This window comes from Sceloporus undulatus, chromosome 4 (genome assembly GCF_019175285.1).
Source record: "Sceloporus undulatus isolate JIND9_A2432 ecotype Alabama chromosome 4, SceUnd_v1.1, whole genome shotgun sequence".
In the NCBI taxonomy this organism is placed as follows: Eukaryota; Metazoa; Chordata; class Lepidosauria; order Squamata; family Phrynosomatidae; genus Sceloporus; species Sceloporus undulatus.
In genome coordinates, this window is record NC_056525.1 from 47,008,572 (window position 1) to 47,027,969 (window position 19,398).

General features: G+C 41.6%; 1 protein-coding gene across 5 annotated transcripts in view; it reads left to right on the forward strand.

The window, feature by feature from the left end:
* Positions 1-640: 640 nt before the first annotated feature.
* TNNT2 (troponin T2, cardiac type) overlaps positions 641-19,398 on the forward strand; it is a 31,942-nt gene continuing 13,184 nt past the window's right edge. For 4 of the 5 annotated variants that reach the window (XM_042464962.1, XM_042464963.1, XM_042464964.1 and 1 more), the window contains exons 1-8: positions 849-867; positions 2,930-2,962; positions 8,250-8,271; positions 11,065-11,125; positions 11,252-11,368; positions 13,361-13,438; positions 14,318-14,428; positions 16,516-16,625. In XM_042464962.1, the coding sequence (XP_042320896.1) occupies positions 11,072-11,125; positions 11,252-11,368; positions 13,361-13,438; positions 14,318-14,428; positions 16,516-16,625 (470 nt within the window). In that variant the 5' untranslated portion in view covers positions 849-867; positions 2,930-2,962; positions 8,250-8,271; positions 11,065-11,071. Of the gene's footprint in view, positions 868-2,929; positions 2,963-8,249; positions 8,272-11,064; positions 11,126-11,251; positions 11,369-13,360; positions 13,439-14,317; positions 14,429-16,515; positions 16,626-19,398 lie in introns of all 5 variants that reach the window. The other variant, XM_042464966.1, reaches the window with a different exon arrangement.

Consider the following 19,398-nt stretch of genomic DNA (forward strand, 5'->3'; position numbering starts at 1 on the left):
AAAAATTGTTCCATTTCCCCATTAGGGTTATAAGTTTTCATTTAGTTTTCTGCTAGATGAGATTCATAGAGATTTTGTTAATTCTTTTTTAAAAAAAATCAAATATTGAGACTTCTTTGGCAAAGACAGTTTTTCTTCATACATAATCTCCTGTTTGCAAAACAACAAACTCCTTTTCTTTTATTGCTTCTACTGACAAAAGCGCACTACCTTTTCCAGTTTTGTACCAGGGCAAAAAATCTTGCAGGTCTTTGACATTTTTTATGGAGATCAAGTATCAGTGGAAAAATGCAAGTATTCTTTCTGTCCTTAAATTAAATAAGTAAGCAGGCAAATAAATAAATAAGTGCAGTACCTTACAATTTCCCAATGGGGATGCCCTACAATATTCAGATCATTCTGTCTCTCCTCTTTTTTATTTTTTACCCTTAACAACTGTATTTAAATGCTATTGAAATGGATGTGAAAAGTGGCATCTGGAGTTAGAGTATCTGCCTCCATATTTGTTATCTGTCATATTGAAAAGAGATAGAACCTATTTCAAAGTCTGACCGCCCACTGAGCCCAACATACCTGGAAATAAATTAACTATAATTAAACTGACCATAGTGTGTTCAGTTTAAAATGGCTGTCCTGAGCAATCAGTATTGTCATTATTTAGCTATGTTCTATCCCTCCCATCTTCTTCTCTTCTTTTGGTAGCATCTCAATGGCTCAGTTTCATAATCTCAGATAAAAAAAATGTTTTGGTCCCACAAGTGAAATCTTCTGATCTTAATGTCGTGTTACTTTATCTCACAGAACAAGAAGAACAAGAAGAACAAGCAGAGGAAGTCAAAGAAGATGGAGAAGAAGCCACAACTGAAGGCATGTATTGATGTTCTAGATAGCCAGCTATAGCTTATAAAAGTATAGGCCAAGATCAGACATGGGAGACATAGTGATTATGGTGCAGCTATGATTGATCTCCCCATTTAAACCCATCCCCAAACCCACCTGAAAAGCCAAGCGACCACACCAGTGAAGGAGTTCTGAGATGCTGGTCAATATTTTGCTGAAGGCTGATGCAATCAGCCCTGCGTCATCAGCACACTGTGATATGATAAGCAGTTACTACAAGACCCATGCTCATCACACTGGAGTTTGCTTGTGGGAATGGGCTGGATGCATTTTCCTACAGCACCCTACTTGTCAATGCTTCAGAGCTCCTTATTTGGTGTGGCTGCTTTGCTTCTAAGGTGGGCTTGGGTGTGGCATTTGCAGTCATGACAATGGCACCATGGTTATAAGTGTGAATTACAAAATTTAAGTGTTTGTAAGTCTAGCTTGAGGACATGGGGGCTGAGTGGTTAAGAGATCAATTTTGAAGATCATGAGGTTGAAAGGTCAGCAATTTGAGGACCAAGTGTCATGCGATGGGGTGAGCTCCCGTCACTATTCCCAGCTTTTGCCAACCTAGCAGTTCAAAAGCATGCAAATGCAAGTAGATAAATAGGTACCGTTTCAGTGGGAAGGTAACATAATTCAGTGCAGTCATTCTGGCCACTTGACCACAGAGTTGTCAGACAACACTGTCTCTTCGGCTTAGTAACAGAGATGAACACAGTCCCTTACAGTTAGACATGTCTAGACATTCATGTCAAGGGAAACCTTTACCTTTACCTTTAAGTCTAGCTTATGATATTGTTAATAATGAACAGGATGCCAAACATATTATGATGATGTGGCTTTTCTAGTTGAACTCTGAACCTAATAAATGAAGTAAATTGTAACATTCAACTGTATTTTTGTCAAGCAGTAATAGGAACAGAGTTGTAGGTTTTGTTTTTGTTATTTTGGTGTGAGGGAGTGAGTATAAGGAAGTACAAATGAGAAAAAAAGTATATATTTTTTGTCATCTGTACAGTGTCTATGTTTCCTGAGTAACTTCTTAGAATCATAGAATCATAGAATCGTAGAGCTGGAAGAGACCACCAGGGCCATCCAGTCCAACCCCCCGCCATGCAGGAAATCCAAATCAAAGCATCCCTGACAGATGGCCATCCAGCCTCTGTTTAAAGACCTCCAAGGAAGGAGACTCTATCACCCTCCGAGGGAGTGCATTCCACTGTCGAACAGCCCTTACTGTCAGGAAGTTCCTCCTAATGTTCAGGTGGAATCTCTTTTCCTGTAGCTTGTAGATTCTTATTTAATCATGTCTCACATTTCCATTTGCATGTGTCTGTCTGCTCCTCCCTGCATTCCCTTTCATTCCATTTTACCAGACTGTGTAGTAGCACAGCCGTAGAGAGGATAAGAGGTATGCAACGATAATATGTATTTGGTGAAAGAGTAGCTGTTCATTTGACAGAAACTCTTTCCTCTCCCCAGATGGCATCCTTCTTCTCCAAGATCTTCTTGCAAGAAGATCCTTGCTTTTAGAAATATCTCCCCCGCCCAGCCACAAAAACCTTTTTTCCCTGTGTAAAAAAGGAACCAAAACAGCTAGCATTCTTTTTATGCTTTTCTTGTCCAGTCAAAGGGGGGAAACCAGCACTGTTTACAGAGGCAATAACAAGTATTAGGTGATGTTTCAAAAATCATCTATCCACGCTTGCTGATTTTACTGAATAAATTTATTCCTTTGGTGCAGCCAAGTGCTCTCGTGTTCATAACCCTGTGATCACACCATCCTCTGTCCTGTAGACACTGGTGTTGTAAAAAATTAGGAGGGGGGGATGACACTGCTTTCGCTAGTTGCCAGATACCAGAATGACAGCAATGTAAACCTTCCCAGCAATGAGTGAGCGAACTATGAAGCATGCTAGGAATGATATCAGACACAGCTTAGAGGAAATAAAGTGTATTAGGAGGGAGCGGGTATTCTAGACACAACTTCACCTATGTGACAAAACTCTAATCAAATTTCTTTGCACTTCTTTTAAAATAGAACAAGAAGAGCAAGCTAAAGAACCAGAAGAAGGTAAAAGAAGAGGGGATGCTATGTCTATCAGGGTCAATATATGAAAACTCATTTTGGATTGATTCTATTCTTGTCCATCAGGATTACCAATAACATAGGCGCGGTACAGACCTCCCCAAAAGGGAGGCCTGCCGGCGCCTGCTTTTCCTCCGCAGGGAAGACGCAGCTGTCAAACTGCATGGCTTCCCTGCGGAGGAAAAAGAACCTGTGAAAAGCAGGTTCTTTTTACCCCGTAGCCGGCGGCGTAACAATGGCGGCGCCCATGTATACAGGGCACAGCCATTGTTTTGCCCTCGTCACATGTGAGGGTTGCGGGGCATGTGGGCACTCCACCCCCAGGCAACCCTAGCACATGACAAGGGCATCACAAAAGGCCCATCTGTACTGGGCATTAGAAAAGTTATTTTGTAGACTACAGTTCCAAGAATTCTGTAACTGCAATGGCTAGTGACTATGCTGATTAAGGGATTCTGCAATCTGTAGTCCAAAAAAGCAATTACTCTAATTTCTGGTTGGAAAGCATGACAAGTCAGCCCATTATAGAAGAAGTAAGAAGCAAACCCATTGCAGATGGAAAAAGTGATGTCTGGAGTGAGAAAAAGGATTGTTTGTTATTTGCCACAAGAAGCCTCAATGAGTGAGTAAAAAGAACAGTGGAAAGTAGGGAAGGAGAAACCTGTCATCTTAATTTTCTTTTATGTAGGAGTTTTAAAAACTTCTTGAGAATGGAGAAATTTGTGAATTTTGCTAAAATGAAATGAAACCAGATTCTTGCCCTACCGGAAGGGCAGAAAATGTGTGAATATATACATAGAAATAAAGCTTATTATTAAGCTTTATTTATATAGCGCTGTAAATTTACACAGCACTGTACATAAAATCATTTAATTAGACGGTTCCCTGCCTTCATGCTTACACTCTAAGAAGACACGACACAAAAGGAGAATGGAATGGGGGGGGGGGGGGAGGATCAGGTCCAGCATTCTGGACCAAGGCAGATGAACAGATGGAGGGCTCTGTATCTTAAGGATAGGCCTGATGGCATTGGCCCACCCTCTCTCCCCCTCAGAGGCCAAGATGGAGTCAGATGCCTTGTGGGAAGGGTTCAGTTCCTTTCTCTCCCCCTCAGAGGCAAGGATGGAGTCAGATGCCTTGTGGAAAGGGAATTGTACTGTATTAACTTTGCTGTTACCCACCTCGATCCTCAAAGCGGAAGAAGTGGGATATAGATAAATATTTATTATTATTATTACTATTATTATTATTATTATTATTATTATTATTATTATTAACAGAGCATCATACAGAGGCATGGGTTTATATCAAAGTGGAGATAGCTAAACAGCAACTACCAACATTCCCCTCCATGGGCTTTGCTGGCCATGGCTGATGGGCATTGCAATTCAGAATCATCTGGAGGGCTGCACTTTGCTCGGAAAGCATTTATATACTTAGAATCATCTCATCTCAGAATTAAAAATCCAGTGATGTCAAACTCCTAAAACATTTTTCTAAATTGGGGATTTTTTTCACTGTGAAGTGGAGGTAATAATAGGCATGGCATGCCTACCTTGTGTAATCAGTGTAAAACAGAGAAAGAAAATCTGTGGCTTCCTAGATATTTCTGGAATACAACCCTAGTCAGTGCATTCATCACTGAGTTAGTTGCAGATCATCATCATCACCACCACCATCATCACCATCCCTGCCTATTCAACTGCTCCAGAGCTGATCCTGTTCCGGACATAACACAGTTAATTATATGCATGAAAATTCAAGGAAAGCCCTGTTGGGAGGTAAAAGGCCTTCTCTCTACCATCTAATCAATTCCAGCAACAAGATTTAAAAAAACATAATATAAGGAAAGGTTCTTTGGTGGTAAGTCACTGCTGCTGACAAAGAGAATAGAGATGTTTTACTGTATATACTAGACTATAAGTCGACCTCATGTATAAGTCCAGGACAGGTTTTGGGACCAGCATTATGGATTTTGCCATGACCTGTGGATAAATTGAGGATAAAACTTGGAGGCTCCTTCAGTGTGTGTAATGTGTGCGTAAGTGTGTGTAATGTGTGCATACAGCAAGAGGGACTCTAACTGAGACTTTTTGCTTCAGTGTTTCAAGTTTGGTTTTACCCTTGACTCCCCAGACAGCAGCAGGAGAGGGACTCTGTTTGCTTAACACCAATCAATCACCCAGGACTCTTTTTGCTTGGTTCAAGAGAAAACGAAACTCTCTCCCGACTGCATGGGGAAATTTGAAAGAGCTGCTATTACATTATACACTGATTCTTAAATAAGTTGACCTGGGATTTTGAGGTCATAGAATCATAGAATAATAGAGTTGGAAGAGACCACAAGGGCTATCCAGTGTAACCCCATGCCATGCGGGAAATCTCAATCAAAGCATACCTCACAGATGGCCATCCAGCCTCTGTTTAAAGACCTCTGAGGAGGGAGATTCCACTACACTCCGAGTTTGTTCCACTGTTGAACAGCCCTTACTGTCAGGAAGGTCCTCCTAATGTTGAGGTGGAATCTCTGTTCCTGGAGATTGCATCCATTGTTCCAGGTCCTAGTCGCTGGAGCAGCAGAAAACAAGATTGCTCCCTCCTGAATATGACATCCCTTCAAATATTTAAATAGGGCTATCATATCACCTCTTAACCTTCTCTTCTCCAGGCTAAACATCCCCAGTTCCCTAAGTTGTTCCTCATAGGGCATGGTTTCCAGACCCTTCACCATTTTAGTCGCCCTCCTTTGGACCCGCTCCAGTTTCTCCACATCCTTTTAAAATTGTGGTGCCCAGAACTGGACACAATATTCCAAGTGGGGCCTGACCAAAGCAGAATATAGTGGCACTATTACTTCCCTTGATCTAGACACTATATTTCTATTGATGCAGCCTAAAATCACATTGGCCTTGTTAGCTGCCAAATTTTTAGACTTACAGACAAGTATATACAAGATGTTTTTCCACCTTCTTTATTTTACAGCAAAAAAACCCAAACAAACACTTTACAGCAGACAAAAGCATATAGTTTGTCAACAGAGATTTCACAGGAATGATACAATAGGTGTACAAATACTTTAATCACCTTAGTTTTATGAGTGGTTGTAGGAATATCTGATTTAACATGAAACCTCAAATCCCTTCTTGAGAAACTGAAGCAGGTACTTGAATTCCCCTTCCCAGTCATGGAAGTGTATACTGTGGGGGGCAGAGCTGGGGAGGGAACAGACAAGTCCCCTTTCTGTCTGGTAGCATTACACCCTTTAGTGTCACCCAGTTCAGTTAACCCCCCCCCCCGAGCTGCCTACTGCCTCTGGATTGTGACTGATGGGGGGTGATTCCATAGACTTTGAGGGCCTTTCAGAACCCGGCACAGCTGCTATGGTGGGTGCCGAAGGAAACACACACCCCCAGTAGCGACGACTGCTGAGGGGGCAGTTCCACAGCCTCTGAGAGGGCCCTTGGAGGTGACAGAACCCCCCTGGTAGTGGTTGCTGCTGAGGGTGCAGCTCTGTGGCATCTGAGGGCCCTTCAGAGCCTGGCACAGCTGCTGTGCTGGACACTGAAGGGAAGAATCTGCTCCCCTAGCAGCTGCTGAAGAGGTTAGTTCCATGGGCTCCAGATGGCCATTTGGGATCTGCTGCAACTGCTCAGGGGAGCAGCCATGCTGGATCCCAAACAAAAGGCACCACCGCCCCAGCAATGCTAGGTGGGTGGGGCTAATGCTCCAGACAACTTTTTAGGGTCTTGTGTGGCTGCTGAGCAAATGGAAAAGGGACAAGACATCCCTTCTTGCTCACCCAGCAGTTGCATCAGTCACATTCAGGGTACCACTCCACCAGGTATACACACCCAGAGCAGTCTGCACTAACCGCACCTCCCTAGTGATGCCACTGGTGATCTCCACCCCATCTCACAGCCACCTGTCATTGCTTTAAGAAACTGGGAGACACAGTTCAGCCCAGAACAACACCAAAGAATATTCCATTCTATTCCAGTTCAGTGAAGTATCTTGTATGAAGGAAAAGATGAATAATAAACATAAGAAAGAAGCACACACTATACACTTGACTCCAAAAGTTATGAACAATAATTTAAAAGCTGCAGTAGAAATTGGAAACCAAAACCATTTCCCCTCAAAAATAAGGATAGTCTTTAATGGAGTCAATGGGAAAGTAATAATAATAATAAATTTTATTTATATGTCACTTCTCTACCAGGATCAAGGTGGCTTACAAAGCAAACAGATAAAATACCTACAATACAAAATAATCCTAAAAACTAATCCATCCCTCCTTTTAACATATAAAATTCCCACATTATAATAATAAATTACAATAATCATTAAAACAGTCAATGAAGGGAAGAGATGGGGAGAATATCCAATGTGATGGTCCATTTCAGTGGGTGACCAAGTTTGCTATTCAGGAAAGGACTGTCAGAAGAGGTCCATCTTGACAGATTTTTAAAAGATGTCAAGGCTGGTAATATGACAGATCTCTTCTGACAGGCTATTCCATAATGTGGGAGCAGCTGAGGAAAAGGTCCTCTGGGTAACAGCAGCAAGGCTGGTTTTCTTTGGCTGCAGTAAATTTTTCCCAGAGGACCACAATGTGCGGGGTGGATTGTATGGAAGAAGGCGATCCTGCAAATAGGTTGGACTCAGGCCATGAAGGGCTTTAAAGGTCATTAACCAACACCTTGTACTGTGCCCGGAAACTAATGGGCAGCCAGTGGAGGGATTTTAAAATAGGTGTTATATGGTCACATTTAGTTTTACTGGTGACCAATCTGGCTGCCATATTTTGTACTAATTGCAGTTTCCGGACTAGGCACAAGGGTAGCCCCATGTAGAGTGCATTGCAGGAGTCGAGTTGTGAGGTTACCAGCACTTCTACAGTTTACAGGTTCACCGGTTCCAGGAAAGGACACAGCTGGCATATCAGCTGAAGCTGATAACAAGTGCTCCTGACCATCACATTTATCTGATTTGTCATCTGAAGTGACAAATCTATGAGCACTCCCAAGATATGAACACAGTCCTTTACAGGGAGTGTGACCCCGTTCAGGACCAGTTGATATAGCTCAATACCTGTGTTAGGGGCCCCTACTGTAAGTCCCCACGTCTTTTCTGTATTCAGCTTTAGTCTGTTTTTCCTCATCCAGTCCATTACCACCTTAAGTAGGAGGTTCTGTCTCTACAATTTATCCACAGAGAAAACAAAGAGATATATTTGTTTTATCTTCTGAAATGTTCTATTGATTTTTTCCAGGAGAGTCTAAACCCAAGCCCAAGTAAGTAAACATATATTCTATACCTTTGGATTTATGTTATAGTATAAGTGTAGTTGCTGAAGTACAAGTTGTTGTGAGGAAGAGAAAGAACAGATGGTAAGTTCAAACATTGTTGTTGTGTATCTACTAGTTACAGGGATCCTATGGTGAATCTATCAAATCACATTAAACCATAATTATCAGTTATCAAGCTGGAGACCAGGTCCTGAATCTAGGAAATGATTTGAAGGCACACACACACAAATTGCATATCCAGGTTGCAGAAAGTAGTTCTTCCTGATCATTTTCTGTTGCAAATATATCAGTCGGGTGAGACTGGTCCTGAGAAAGGCAGAAGTGGGTCCCAGATGTGGGGACCGGATTGCAGAGCTGCAAACACCAATTGTGTATACAGTCATCTCTGCATATTATCTTTAGTCTAAAGTGTCTTTGGTGACTATAACTAAAACTCTGATCTCTCATGGATTTTCAGATCTTAGGGGAAAAAATTATAAAAAGCTTACCGTTATGGTATACTATTGTTATATTTCTGTTCTATCTCCCCCCCCCCCCCAAAAGGACAAAGCAAAAAAAAATTGTCCCACAGATTTTCTGGGAAGAAACACACACACACACACACACACACACACAGAGAGTATCCTGCCTTTCTCCCAAAGTGGGATTAGCATGGGAAATTGTGATTTGCCCTAACACCATCCAGAAAGTTAAACAGACACTTCAGTCACCATCCTGACTTTGGTAACCATAATCTAAGGAGAAGGCAAAGTACAATATATTATAGGCTTCCTGAAATACAGTTTTCAGTTAAACGTTTTTCACAGTTTGCCTGAAACTACTGTGTGTTATTGTTGTTTTTTTACCAGTATTTTAAAAAATCTCTAGCAATAACACAACAATGAAAAGAGAGCATCTCATACTAGCTGACCGAGAAGCCCCATTGAATTCTACAAGACTCCTGGGCAGATACACAGACTGTAAGGCTGTAACTCTACATCCTGAGGGGGGATAGCTGTGGCCCACTAGATATTCATGGACTCTAGTTCCCCTCATCCCTGACCCTGCTTGTTGAAGCTGATGGAATATGGGGTACAGCAAGATCTGGAAAGCCATAGGTTTCCCACTTCTGCTGCATGCAATTACTTGGGAGTAGGTTACATGGAGTATTGCAAAGCTCTTCATATATATATATATATATATATATATATATATATATATATATATGAGCAAAACTATCTATCTAGAGAGCTAGAATTGCACTGCTCATACAGTCTTCGAAAATATCTTAAAATATCTTAAAATCCTCGTACAAAGGATCTGTCTGGGTAGCAAAAATGTAGACTGTACATTTACGGGTTGCAACTAGAGAGACTCTGGGAAACATGACAGGCTGTAGGGACTAGAAAACAGATATGATACTATCTCAAGCATAACATTCCCCCTCCAGCATGCCCAGATATGAAGTTGTTACAGCTGCTCAGTGGCTCATATAAGCTGAGTAAAGAAAAATAAGACCACAGTGACAGGTGTGGCCATTGTTAAAAGCCCAGTGACCATGATGACATTCCATATGGCGCCCTCCAATGAGCTATAAATTGTTCCCTTGGCTTGGAGCTACATTCACATTGACAACTAGTTTAAATAAAATGTGCCTCGTGAGTTTTGAGACTTGTTATGGTAAGTTTAGCACCCTCTTCTGTTTTTATTTTTTACTTTTGTGTATTTGTGTTTAGTTTGCTTTTCATTTTATATGTAATAGAGAGTCTTCTCTATTTCCTAAAAAAGATTGCACCCACAGATGCTATTTTTTTTTTTAAAGGATGAGATAATGACCTCTTGATGCTGCTATCTAGGAATTAGACCATTGGGCATATGGATGTATATTCAGTGTCATTGCTGTTGTTGCTGCTGTTATTATGATTAAATTGTTCACTCTAGGCATTGAAGAATTCATTAGTATTATAATTTTGTTTTTGTTTTTTGTATTTTATTTTATTTTCTTTTTTAAATGACCCCACCATTATTTAGAAAGAACAGGTGTTAATTGCAGGGCCAACTAGTGAATCCATGAGGGCAGTAAATCCACTCCCAGTTTTACAGTGACTCCTCCTGCAGCTGCTTCCAGTTGTATAGATGTCCCCAGTGCTGGAATATGGAAATGTGGTCCAGCACCTGGATGGAATGGCCATAGAAGCAAGAGATTTGTTGGTTCCCTAGTAATGGATATACTGGCTTCCTCTGATTTGATCTATGCAGACATCTAATCATATGGTCAAACTATTCCTGTGATATCTCAGTCAAGGGACTGTATAACTGAATTCTCTCCAATTATTTTTAAAGCTATGCAAAATAAAAACATAGAAGTCCTATTGCAATTGCTCCTTACACCATGGCTTATTGTCAGGAGGAGGCTGTATGAGCACCCAACTCACCAGGACCACATAATTCTTTCAGTTGGTGTGGCTACTTGGCTTTTTAAGGTTGAGTTGGGTAGCATTTGCAATTATAGCAGTGGCGCCACAACTCCAAATGTGAATAGAAAAATTTCCTAAGTCTAGCTTACAGCATCATGAATGCCGAACAGGATCCCAGCCATTGTCTTGATCACTTTGGACTGAAACTTAGAAACAAGCTCTATGAAATTAGTTGGATTAAGAATGACTTTATGTATGAGTCTGCTGTGAAAACAGAGATAATGTCAATCAGCTCTTGGGCTTATAAAAAGAGATGAGCTGAAACAGACATTATGTGCTGTAATACCAATGTGTTACCTTTTCATTTCCCCACTAATTTCAGACTCTTTATGCCAAATCTGGTGCCTCCAAAAATCCCTGATGGGGAGAGAGTAGACTTTGATGTGAGTATTAACTACTGCCACCCCAGTAAACCAAGTCTTCATTTCTTCATATTCATAGGTAGGTTGATTTGCTTTTGATGTTGTACAATAATACCATACTTTGGCCATGTGTTTTTTGCCTTGTAGGACATTCACCGCAAGCGAATGGAGAAGGATCTGAATGAGCTACAAGCCCTGATTGAGGCCCATTTTGAAAACAGGAAGAAAGAGGAAGAAGAGCTGATATTCCTCAAGGACAGAATTGTATGTTAAATTGCTGTACATCACTTACCCAGGCACATTTATGATGGCAAGATCCAGTTTTCCTATCAGGATATAGGTCTAGTCCCCCAATAGGCTGGTATGTTGCTATAAGAAATAGTAGTGTAATTGTTCTGTGGCCAGTTATGAGCCATTAATGTTCAAAACAACAAAAACAAAACAACCCCCCCCCCCCACCAAAAAAATCTCAAAACAAAACCCTGTCAAGGTTGGCTTTCAGAGATATCATCGAAGTCAGCTCTATGAATCTTATGGTTGTGGTGTTAGAATCTAAGAATGAAAGCAGATGTCAGTCAGAATGTATTTTCTATGTGATTAATATTTTCCACCATCATTGGGAGATATGTGCCTCAACTGTCACTTGCAATTTAAGCCTGTGTTTACCTGATTGATTGATATTATCCATATATATCCTATCTCTCTCCCAATATTGTTTTACTTGAGTATGATTTACTTGTCCTATTAATCTAAATGGGCTTATTCAAAGCATGAAGAAGTCTGGATCCTGTTCAATGTGTTTTGATTATGACAAGTTATTTCCCCCTTCAGAAATGTGCATACAACTTTGGACACTCTGTATCAGATAAATCTGCCTTTTAGTGATTGTTTTTGTCTTCACTGGCAGGTTTTCTCTAGTCTACTGGAAAAAATGCCCTTTGTGAAAACAGGATCATGTTTAAGTGGCATGCTTGTTGATGTAAAAGCCATAATTTCTGAAGATTTTTAATTCTGGAAAAAAGATGTCTTCTTTTCTTCTTTTTGATCTTGTGTCTCTATATGTTTTATTTCCAAATCAATCTGCCCCACAAATAATACTTTGTTTCCGTTAGAGGATGAGAACTGAGAAATTATGAATGGCCAGAGCTAGCCCTCCCACTTCACAAATTTTGCAGGCAGCAAAAAATTGGTGGATCACTAAAAGAGAAGAAAGTGTTCAGTTGCAGTGACGGATCCCTTCTCCACCTTCACCCCATCATGTCAGCTCTTGGACAATCCCTGGTGGTGCAGTGGTTAAATGCCTTTACTGTGGCCACTCACTCACAAACCACAAGGCTGTGAGGTCAATACCAGCCAGGGGCTCAGGGTTGACTCAGCCTGGCATCCTTCCGAAGGCACTAAAATGAGTACTCAGCTTGTTGGGGCAATTAGCTTACACATTGTAAAACCACATAGGGAGTGCTTAAGTGCACTGATAACTGGTATAGAAATGTAGTCGCTATTGCTATTGGACACCTATCACTCAAATTGCCCTTTATACTTACACTCCCTCCCTGGATTTAGTACTTGGGGGGCTCAAGGTGGCCACTGTACTGTTTATTGTTCAGTTCAGTTTGGTAATGTGTGACCTAACGGAACCTCTTTAATTTTTAAATGCATATGTATCCAGTCAGAGATGTAGAAAATAAAACAGTAAAGATTTATTGTATAACAAGTAAGTTAAACATCCAGCATTATGTTGGCTCCAAACATACACACAGCACTTGAGTTAAAACACTTATACCAGAACTCTTTCCACACTCTTGGTTCCTGTCAAACTGAAGTTCTTATCTCCACTGCTGCCTGACTGTTTGACAGACAAGTTTCTGGTTTTATATTTCTCCTCCCATAGCTATCTGTACATTATTCGGAAGGCTGTGGTTGGCTGGCCTTACTTAGGTCATGGAAGCCTTACTCAGGTCAGCCCTTCTTCATAGTTACCTATTAACATTGCACTCCTATGAATAGTTAGCTTCCATTGACTACAATGTACTAAGTAGGTTTAGGATTGTAGATGTAGCATTCTGTTTTTACTGTTGGGAGGCACCATTTGGATTCTTTTGTTTAGCTGTCAAAATATCTCAGGCCAATACTTTTGACAGCAAGTCAAATCCTGGCAGCCTGAGGTTGCATTTTGGAGTTCAGAGCAGAAGGACACTTATTTATTGAGAGCAAGGCCAGAACTCCCTTAAATAAGTGCATTGGGCTTTCTTATAGGAGCAGAGGCGAGCAGAACGGGCTGAACAACAACGGATCCGTAGTGAGCGAGAGAAGGAACGCCAGGCCCGCTTGGCTGTGAGTTTACCCCAAACCCATACTCCATAGTGAATATTCACTTCATGGCTTTTAACAGTTTTGGGGGGGGGATGTCCTGCCATCCCATTCGTACCACCAACCATTATTCACCTTGCTGTCTATGCTTAGAAAGCATAAGCCCATGATTTTTAATCTGAATGCTATTGTGACTTGGAAGCCTTGGAAATGAGTGACATCACTTTGAAAGGCTGCATGAGCAACAGACAAAAAAACAAAACAAAAACAGACTGCAATTGCTGAGCTTATAGTCCAAACAGGAGCCAGCTGTTGTTTATTTCCCCTAATTATTGCAAGAAAGAACTAAAATGGAATTCTTATTTTCCTAGTGAATCATCATGTGAACTAATGAGAAAAATGGAAAGGCCCTACATAAATGCTATGCTTAGTTCCACACCTGCATCATCCTTACTTCAATTCCATATGAGGCTTTTTCACACAAAACAATTGTAGTGCTTTGATTCAAATTGAACGCCCATGGCTGCATCTTATGTGGAATCCTGGGGTTTTGTGGTTTGGGGAGGCACAACAGATCTCTAAACTAAGAATACTGAATGGCCCTCCTTAAACTGCAAATCCTAGGATTCCATTGGATGGAATCAGGACAGTTAAAGTAGTATCACAGTGCTATAGTGTGAAAGGTCCCCTATCTTCTAAACCTGTGTTTAGCATTCCTGTACATTTTTTGTCTGTGTCTAGTGGTGGACAGTGGCTTCCATGTCAGAGGGGTGGTGAAACTACTCTAGAGTTTAATCCAAAGTGTAATGATGCTATCCAGATTCCCACTGATGTGGAAGCCACTAATTGGCCTTGTTATCACTCTGCCTTTCTGAAACTTTAATGTGATTCTCTCCTTGGCAGGAAGAGAAAGCCCGGAAGGAAGAAGAGGAAGCTAGGAAGAGGGCAGAAGAGGATGCCAGGAAGAAGAAGGCTTTCTCCAACATGCTTCATTTTGGAGGTTATCTACAGAAGGTATGTGAGTGTTCTAGTATGAGACAGACTGCTCACTTATTCATTGCCCCAAAAGAGAAAGAGTAATATCCCCCAAAAGAGAGAGAACAAAACACAGGATTGTACAGCCCTTCATTGAGAAGATTGTCTTCTAATATCATTTGTAAATTGGACATAAATTATACAAATGTACATATATACAGTTTCTGTAAATGAAATGTGGGGATCTATATTTGTCTTCACTTCAAGAAGCCTTTTAATTTCTTGGGTCAGCTCTGGTAGGGCATATGATTTCTATTAGTAATCCCGACTAGAGTTAAATCAGTGGAATTTAACATCATACAACAATGTATTCAATTGTATCTGTTCCATGTTGGGACTATCAATAGGATTCTGGCCCCAGTCACGCTGCTATAGGGTGGGCACAGGGCCAAGAGTCAGAAGGCAATTTCAGCTACTTTTGGCTGAATGTATAATTGTGCTTGGCAGCATCAGGACATGATATTTTTGGCAATATGTGGTAACTTGGGGATCTTATTTTTCTCTCTTTTCTTGCAGTTTTAAGGTTAAGTGAGTTCAAAACAATCTGTAGGATGAAAACTACAATTGAGGATGTTTTTAGCTGAAAAACAGATAGCTTTCAGCTGAAAAAAAACCAGGCGTCCCTTGGGGTGCATCAAAGGCCATATGGAAGAGCCAGGTCTGCATGCTTCCCCTGACTGCATAATTCCTACCTCTGCTCTAATTCTTCTAAAGTCTACTTCTGGAGATAGACTTTGGCTGCAACCCTATTTGACTCACCATAGTATAGTAGACCTTCATGTGGACTCATGCTAAGCTGAGCCATATACTACCCAGTCTTACTGAACAACCTCTGAAGTCCCCCTTCCCACAGCCATTCCCTGCTTCATGGGGAGCAGGCAGGATTACAGTAGTGACTAGCTATGTCCACATGGCCAGCCACAAAATAATTATAATGCTGAGAGGTACAGAGGACAAAGACCCTTGTGGATCTTTATGCTGATGTAATCGTGTTGTGTCTGGCTATAGGGACCTAGAACAATGCTTGTGCAATCCTGTTTGATCCCCACAAAGCTTGGAATACAGAGGGGCTGCAGAATCAGTAAGTCAACTGGAGATGCACTCTTTGGGCACTTAGGAGGGAGGAATACCAGCTCCCACTGTATCCCAAAAGAACATACACATACATAAGGGAAATTTATGCCTGTATATGTCCCTCATAGAATGCCCTTGTGTAGTATGTATGCTCTTGGAAAAGCTGGTAAAGCTGTGTGGAGAGCAAATCATACCTCCCTAAGCCTTTGGAGGCTTTTAGCTTGTTTTTTAATCCATGACTCCACTCAACATTGTACACCTACAGTCCAGGTGAGGTCAGGACTCACCTGAAATACTGTGTTCAGTTCTGGACACCACAATTCAAAAACGATGTTGACAAGCTGGAGCCTGTCCAGAGGAAGGTGACCAAAATAGTGAAGGGTCTGGAAACAATGCCTTATGAGGAGAGACTCTGGGAGCTGGGTATGTTTAGCCTGGAGATGAGACAATTAAGAGGTGATGTGATAGCCCTGTATAAGTATTTGAAGGGGTGTCATGTTGAGGATGGAGCAAGGTTGTTTTCTGCTGTTCCAGTGAATAGGACAAAGAACAATGGATGTAAGCTTCATGAAAAGAGATTCCATCTAAACATTAGGAGGATCTTCCTAACAGTAAGAGCTGTTTGACAGTGGAGCACACTCCCTCGGAGATTGGGGGAGTGGCCTTCTTTGGAGGTCTTTAAATAGAGGCTGGACGGCCATCTGTTGGGGGTGCTTTGATTGTGAGTTTCTGCATGGCAGGGGTTTGGACTGGATGGTCCTTGTGGTCTCTTCCAACTCTATGATTCTATGATTCTATGTACTTGAGGGTGTCAGTGATTGCATTAAAACACTGATGCCCCTTCCATCACCATTAAAGTGCCACAAGAATTTTGTAATTCCTGCTCCCAATAAAGAGTTCTCACACTCACTCTTCAAGTGTGTATGTGTGGTGAGGCATGGTGGTTAGGTTAAACTCAAAGCCACTAAGCCATGTATGTACTGTTTCTTTAGACAGAGAAGAAAAGTGGGAAAAAGCAAACAGAGCGGGAAAAGAAGAAGAAAATCCTCAGTGAACGTCGAAAACCTTTCAATATTGACCATTTGAATGAAGACAAGCTGAGGTGAGAAGGGAGAGAGACTGGGCAGCTGACAGGGTCAAATGCCAGTAAGAATGGAAAATAATCCTATCCCACTGAGGGAGGAAATGATAATCTTGATTTTGGGGAGAAGCTCCTCCATGTTTAAGAGCAACACGGAGAAAAGATGTGCCTTACTGGGCAAGCAGATAGACAGAAGGAGCAGCATGTGCCAGCTCCTGTATGCGCACTGCTGGAGACTTACATTCCACCAGTGTGATGTAGAATCTCAGCCATCATGTGCTAATATTCCTGAATTTTCTCATGTGCAATTAGATGTGATATCTGAGCATATCTTAACATGTTTTGTACACACTGAAATTATTTTTTTGGTGTTTCTGGTATTTATAAAAATGTTTGCAACAGTAATCTATCAACTGGGTAAATTCAAATTTCACAGTCCTTCTCCTTTGTGTCATCTAAGATCCAAAAGGTAAACAAATAAGGAGAAGAATGGGGAAAAAAACTTTTCCTGTCCGTTTACTCACACGTGAGCATAATATACAGTATTCAGTTCTATTTTTCTTTCCATTGTAAAGTTCAAACTGAAAATATTTCCTGTCTCAAAACCCAAGTAGATTCTTTGTTAGCTCAATATTTCTCTTTTCTTCTCATTTAATTAAAAAAATGGTGGCAGCTCTTATGCTGCAAGGTGGCTTCTCACCCAACACAGTGGATACTCCAGGCCTCCTCTGCTTCATCCACTCACCTAGTTCTTCTCTGGAGTCTTCGGGGGGTGGGGGAGATTGTTTCCCCACTCACTTCTGGCTTGCTGAAGACAGGAATTGTGTCTTGGGGAGTCCCTTCACCCAGCCAATGCCATGGTTGGGGTTTTTCCACTCTGTGATGGTTTTTACGGGTGGAAAAGTGCTGTAGGTGGAGGGTCAGCACATACCCCACCTCACTGTCATGATGCTATTCTATGCACTATGGCAGCAAGGTGGGGGTAGTGCCCTTTTGACCCCACCTCTAGAAGCCCTGCCCCTGGGAGCCCTGCCTCCCTGCACTGGGTGACACCCTAGGCAGGAACACCACTAGCACAAAGAACATTGTATTTTGTGCAGCATGCTCTTTTTGTGCAACAATATCATAGTTCATGTAAAAAAAAAGTTGTCTCTTTAACATTGTAAAACAGACCAGAGGTATCTTGGAAATAATGTGCCCATCATTGATCGGTTGCTAGAAATATTAGCTGTCCTTCAAACACAAGTACAGCGCGCCTGCGCCATACGCTGGTGTGCCATATGCAGTCTTGAGTGTACACGCTCAAGCCGCAGGGAGCGTGCGGGGCGGAAGGGGCAGCACGTCCCATTCAATTGAATGGGGGTGCGTGCCAGTGGCGCCTCGCGTGCTGCTGCACCGCTGCACCGCCATGCACGAGCCCCACTGTTTCCAATGGGGCTTGAGCATAGGTGGAATTCACCTTACGTGGCAGGATCCGTTCCGGATCCCGCCGCGTAAGGAGAGGGCCGACTGCATTTAACTGACTAGAATAACTGTGCTTTGAGGTTGTGGCAATACATTAGCCGGGTTGAAGAGGAAGCTTTGTTGGCTGTATCTGGCCCATTATTAGGGGCTCTATATTCCTTTATTTCTTTAATTTTTGTCCCAACTTTTCTCCAATATGGAACCCAGGACAACTCAGAAGTTGACTTAAAGTAAAATTTAGTTAAAATAATGGATAGTGCAAAAGTTAAAAAACAAACAAAAATCACTTTAAAAACATTAATTTAAAGCAAAGTTAAAATATAATAATAATGATAAAAATGCAAATACACATACAACATAGCCCAAATAAAAGACCTTCTGGAACATACAGTTGACCCTTAAAGACCTAGGTAAACAGAAAAGTTTTTGCCTGCCAGTGGAAAGAGATCAATCTCTTCTGGTGGGAAGAAATTACACAGTGTGGGAGCAGCCACTAAGAAGGCCCTCTCCCATATCTTCATGAAATATTTCTGTCATGGTGATTCAACTAGGCTGAAGCCCTCCCATGGGGATCTTAAAAGCTAGGCAAGTTGATATTGAAAGATACAGTCTGACACAGTCTGGACCCTAGCGGTATAGGGCTATATAGGTCATGTATAACTGTGATCAAGTGAGATAACTTAAGGAATGGGTGAACTGGCCTTAAATGCTTGCCTTAAATGACAGCAGGTGGTATTATATATGACATTTCCAAGCCAAGAAGCCTCAAGGTTCTACTTAATAATGGTGGAAACTAGAGTTTTGTTCCTCGCTTGGCCATGGAAACTCAGTGGGTAAGCTTGGGTGAGTCACATACTTGCAGCCCCAAATAACCCCCCTGATAGAGCTGCTTTAAGGTCAGCGTGAGTTGGAGAGATTTGAAGTCACGGAAGTCAAGCTTAAGGAGACACAGTAGACAGTCATGCCACTAGAGGGTGCAATGAGCACAGACAAAGACATGGAGTAGCAAGGAAACAAGATAGACCTCCATAATGATGCATATTTTATTGTCTCCTTTTGCTCAGGTTTTTCCACACTCACCAATAGACTCAGTTCTGGCAAAGACCCAGCTCTTGTAGCAAACCTTGTGAAGCTGGCAAAGTCAAAAGATCCTGTACATAAAGATATATATTAAAGATAAGGAAATAAATGGGTTGAAGAATGAGCAATTGGTCACAGGGACTTTGAAGAACATTGCAGACATTCTGATTAAAGGCTACAAAATGCCTACACATTATACACCTCTGTCTGTCTGTCTGTCTGTCTGTCTGTCTGTCTGTCTATCTATGGA